This window comes from Poecilia reticulata, linkage group LG15 (genome assembly GCF_000633615.1).
Source record: "Poecilia reticulata strain Guanapo linkage group LG15, Guppy_female_1.0+MT, whole genome shotgun sequence".
NCBI lineage: Eukaryota > Metazoa > Chordata > Actinopteri > Cyprinodontiformes > Poeciliidae > Poecilia > Poecilia reticulata.
The window spans coordinates 16,484,510-16,490,101 of record NC_024345.1 but is presented as its reverse complement, the minus strand read 5'-3'; the positions used below and the strand labels follow the sequence as shown (position 1 = coordinate 16,490,101).

At 42.5% G+C, this 5,592-nt stretch overlaps 1 protein-coding gene across 1 annotated transcript in view; it reads left to right on the top strand.

Moving 5' to 3' along the window:
- The first annotated feature begins 477 nt into the window (after nt 1–477).
- sfrp5 (secreted frizzled-related protein 5) overlaps nt 478–5,592 on the top strand; it is a 17,191-nt gene continuing 12,076 nt past the window's right edge. The window contains exon 1 of the mRNA XM_008429625.2: nt 478–1,421. Within this exon, the coding sequence (XP_008427847.1) occupies nt 872–1,421 (550 nt within the window). The 5' untranslated portion in view covers nt 478–871. The remainder of the gene's footprint in view (nt 1,422–5,592) is intronic.

The following is a 5,592-nucleotide window of genomic DNA, read 5'->3' as shown; positions in this document are numbered from 1 at the left end:
ATTGCAAATGTGTGCTTCTCCATGCCAGCAGAGGCTTGCTGCCAGACTGTTTTGAGCTAATGAAGTGAACAGACTTAAATGCCAAGCAAACTTCCTTTGTTGTGTGCGAAGGGAGCTTCTTTAGGGTGCAATGAGTTAATCAATGTTGGATAGCCTCTGTGACATCATCTGCAGAGTGTTAATCTAAGCAAAAAGATGTTTTTTTAATTACATTTTGGAATAAACAGCTGCAGCGGGAAGAACTTGTGAAATATTGCTGCCTTTTTCTTTCTTGCTAACTTGCTCCAGAGGGGGAATTTTGTTGAGAATAAGTAGCGGAGGGAGTGTCCTGAAGACCAGTGGCAGCCTCCCTCTGTGGTTTCAATTGGCTGAGGCTGTTGTGAGTGAGTCCAGGGGAGGCCAGTAGGAAGATGAATGGTCTGGGAGCCTGTTGGGGGGGCAGGCAGCTGAGGAGAGCAGCTACCACCAGCTCTTAAAATCTAGGTACTCCTCTTCACAGCCACACACTGATAGAAAGCAGGAGTGGGCTTCAGACAGTATGAAGAGGGGGTGAAGGCAGTAGAGTAAGAAGCTTGGGGGAAATAAGAGGTCCTACCTGCGTGTTCACCTACTTCTGGCTGCTGCACCCCCTTCAACTAACTGAGGCTCTCATACAAAGACAGACTTTAAGGGCTGACTCTCCTGGGAAGAAGAGATTTAAAAACTTGTGCTTTCTTTCTGTTTGCGATATCCATACTCAGAAGAACAAGAAAAAAAAAAAGGATTACAGTTCATACGCCTTGTCCACTTGTTGAAATCTTCTCTGAAGATTGTCTCTTTGGAGACTTCTGGATACGTCTTTCTTAAATAGCAGGTCTGAACTCAAAAAAGGATGGCATATGGACAAAAGATCCTGAGGCTGGCATTAACTCAGGGTTTATTCAGCCTGGCACTGGGCCTGTTGCTCTTCTCCCTCCTCCCTGACATCGTAACCGCAGATGAGTATGACTACTACAGCTGGCAGTCAGATAACTTCCACAACGGCCGATTCTACACCAAGCAGCCACAGTGTGTGGACATACCAGCTGACCTACGCCTCTGCCACAACGTGGGGTACAAGAAGATGAGGTTGCCCAACCTCCTGGATCACGAGACCATGCCAGAAGTCAAGCAGCAGGCGGGCAGCTGGGTGCCCCTCCTGGCCAAAAGGTGCCATGCTGACACCCAGGTCTTTCTGTGCTCGTTGTTTGCGCCCGTCTGTCTAGACAGGCCCATCTACCCCTGCCGCTCATTGTGCGAGGCTGTCAGGGACAGCTGCGCTCCAGTGATGGAGACCTATGGCTTCCCCTGGCCAGAGATGCTGTCCTGCGACAAATTCCCCATTGATAACGACCTGTGCATCCCCATGCAGTTTGCCGGGAACCACGCTACGCAGCCTCCAGGTAGGACCAGCCTATGCATCCTCGCACATAAAAAGACAACATTTTAGAACAATTTAACTAAGCCACTGGTCAGATTCAAGGCCCAAACTGTGGATAAACATGCTAAATGTGATTTTGAACAAAACCAGATTTTCATTTTAAAGTGTCTAATACCTAGAGGAGGCAAAAAATGTGTTGCAAGTTCTTTATAATTTGTGGCTCAATTGAGCATGGAGTACAAGACTATTAGATTAATCATAGGTCAAAAACTTTCAAAAAACCTTATCTGATTTTTATGACACTAAATGCACATTAAAGAACATGAAGTTGTTGATGTACTTATGAGCAAAAATGGTTTGTTTTTAGTTTTAATGAATAGAACAAATGCAATTCAGATTAATGCAGTAATGGAGAATCTGATCACTGACCACAGTGCCTGATGCTGCAGGATGACCTCAACCTGGGAAATGGATTGATGGATCTCTATGAACAAAAGTTCTTATGATATATTTAACTTTATTTCCAGGTCATGAAGAAGTGTGTTGTAGTTAAGTGTAGCTTTGATCATTTTATTTATTTTTTTTTACAAACGTATTAACAGCCGAAAGCTATCACAACATCAGCGCTTCAGTAATGACATGAAAGTTTAAGGCAGAAACTATCCAGAGGAGGTCAGGGAGGAGTGACAGGAGCAGGATGCGTGTGTGTGTGTGTGTGTGTGTGTGTGTGCGTGTGTGTGTATGTGTGGTTGGGGGTTGTTAGGGGTGGCAAAAGGGGAAAGTTCCCAAGTGGACAGTTTAGATCTCACATGCCTTCAGGGGAGGCGAGGATGGGAGACTCAGAGACTCCAGTTACTAGATTCTTTAGTAAGTTAAGATAAATGTCCTGTGATGACGTATCCATCTCCATGAAAAAAAAGGGCAACACACACTTGCGCATGAACACACTCACCTTTATCAGCAGAGATCCAGTTACACCTAATCAATCAGCCTAACAAATGGGTTGATGAGGAATGTTTAATGTCAATGTAAATGACTCAGGACCTGGTCTGCTCAGAGTCACCGAGTGAACAAATGCACTTCAAACATTAAGGAATAAAAGAAAGAAGGTTACAAACATTCTGAGAAAGGTTTCTGAGAAGGTGAAATGGACAGGTCTGACTGTGTGCGTGCGTGCGTGCGTGCGTGCGTGCGTGCGTGCGTGCATGCGTGCCTTAAATTGTAAGGTCATTTTTCTGCAAATACCAAGTTGTGAGAACCTGTTATGGGACCCAAAGCCCAAAGCTGTTTGGGACAAGGGGTTAGTTTTAGCATTAGGACTATTCTCAGTGATAAGATTTAGGGGAAGGACTAGACTTTAGAAATGAATGAAAAATGAATGGAAGTCAATGCAAAGTGTTTGTGAAGACAGGAAGACTTTGCATGTGTGTGCGTGTGTGTGTTTGTATGTGCATGTAGTACTCTTCACAAAGCAGTCGGAACTGAGGGAGACTCAATGAGAAGGGACCGGTCCCCACTGTGTCCTGCTCTGCTCGACCTTTTGTTGGTTCTGGCAGACAGTGGGCCAATTAACTAGAAGGCCAATTACTGAGCTTCGATAATTAGTCGACATGACAGAGCAAGCGGGGTGGGCAGAGAATGGTAATCGCCAAGTATGATTGTTCCTGAGAGAGTCGAATGGAGAGGAGTGAAAGGAGGGGGGGAAGGAGGAGAGTGAAGAGAGGCAGATGGAGCATAAAAGTGGAGAAAAGCTTCTTCCTGCTGCAGGAGAATTGTCCAGCTCTCTGCTTTCTTTAAGGAGCTTGAGGAAGGTTCTTTATTCCTCAAATAACTTACATTTCTATGTTGCGTATGTCACCACATATTGCGTTTTTAGTAGATAAAAGTTAACTTTTTTCATTTGTTTTTTTTCCCCCTAATATTCTAGACTGCTAAAATAAATGCGCAAAGCATTTGGTTCCTGCAGCTTCAGGGCACATCTTTTGCTTGTTATCAAAAATGTTCACAGCGCTCTGTTTTATGTAATTGCCAGTACTTAAAAGTGTGAAAATTATTGCTGGGTGATCCTCAAAGTGAATCAATGCACAACTAAGTTATTCCATTTGAGGGGGAAAAAAATGGCTGTTCTGTTTTTATAGGATTGCTTTCAGCTATGCGACATTTTGGCTAAAGAGTCATAATTCATTCTTGAACATAGTCTCCAGAAAAAAAAAAAAAAAAAAGGGAGGCAGCTTAAACTTCTTCTGCTATCATGCTAGGAGATAATCAGTTGTTTGTTTAAAGTAATGAATTAATGAGTCAGGACATCAGTTCAAATTCAGGTGGATGCTTTCTTTATTTCAGTTATTAATAATAATTAGAAATAAATGTAATAAACCAGATAAAACACAACCAGGTCCTCAATTAAACTAAAGTGGAGCAGCGTTTAACAATACGGTTTCTTTGTGCATTTTTGTGGCCGTGCCTGACTACGTCTGTCTTTGAAACTGATATTAAACCCCTATCACTTCTCGCCTGAAGGCTCAGTGACATTTTCATAAGATCCAAAGATTCTCAGATGTGCCGATGAGGCCATCCCAAGGACACGTTTTTGACTCCAAAAACACACGCATACAATGCATACTTACACACATGGAGGCAGCCAGCAATAATAAAAAAAGGAATTTCAGCTAAGAACTCTGAGAAGAGGGTTTTCTGGGAACCTTCAGTGTCACTGGAGGACACTGACGATTCTCTTCTGTTGGGATCACAGAGGGAATGTCGAGTAATCCAGCCAAATGTCAGAGTATAGTCAATCGGGGGAATTATGCACTGAGCTACCTGCTGCTCTCACCGGATAGGAGGCCCAGATGCTGTCTGAGCTATTCTGCAATTACATGATACAGCACGGTTGGAGGGTTCCTGTGGAAACTCACAGCAGAGAGTCAGATTCACTTTCCACCTCAGTGCCACTTCAAAACAATAAAAAAAAAAGTTAGAAAAACTCCCAAGACCACCTGAGCTCAGGTTGTCTGTGTGCATGATTTGTTTCTAGCGTGTGTGTGTGTGTGTGTGTGTGTGTGTGTAGGTGTGTGTGTGTGCGTGTGCAACATGTTTCTGTGTGTGTCTGTTTAAGGAACCCATGAGGTGTTGTTATGTGAAATACAAGTATATACATTGTATCAGGGAGGAACAGCAGAACGCTGATTAAATAAAAAAGGTCCAGGAACACAAAATCCCAGCTCAGTCTGTCAGCCAGATAACGACTAATGCTACCTCATCAACCCTACTTAAATAGGATAGTTCAGTTTCTTCCTTTCCTTCTTTTTTTTCTGAGCTTTTGTTTATAAGCAGTTAATAACTCTCTTAGCATCGTCATTTACAGTAAATCCAGATTAGATGGACCTGGAGTGTAGCATAAAGTTTGCGTTTGCCATTTTTGTCATGATAAAATGTGTCTCAAAAGAAATGCAACAGTGGACATCTTGTCCAGAGGGAAGGCTTTTCTGTAATTTCGGACCATTGTGCTCAGCAATGTGCTTTCAGTCTACGATGGCACAATTTCATTAATCTACGTATTTACAATACAAAAATATCAGTTACAAATAATCAAGATTTTTCTAGGTCTTTTTTATTTTATTTTTTTTCATGATTACAATTTTCATGAGGTTTTTTACATCTAGGCCACTGGAAGTAGGTGTGTGGTATGAGAACCAAGGGCATTTGAAGACTGTATCTGGTCGCATGAATTACCGCTATGGTAACGGCAAATGTGCAGCTTGAAATGTGTGTTGCTTCCCGGCAGTGTTTTGCAATTGTGATACTGCAAGCACTGATTTTGAGGTGATGACTGGTGTGATGTAACGTGCAGCTGTAGTAGAGTCTGACATCTTGTTCACTTTTACTGCTAGATGTATGGTCTAATGTAAACCAGGAGAACCAGGAGGAAACAATTATTGCCAAAGGTCACATATACATAAAAGCTAACCAACTGTCCTACTTCTTTAATAAATGAAGATGCAAAGAGATTTATGTACTCCAGATAAGATACGAAGTGATTTCAACATTTCAGCAGAACTTCAAAAAATTCAGAACCATTTCTTTAATCACCAGGTGGGTAAAAAACAGAGTAGACTCCTCGCAGGATGATGAAGTTCCTCTGGTTTTCTCAATAGCCAAAGTTTGCATCCGACTCAGCTCGTCCGAGCTATATA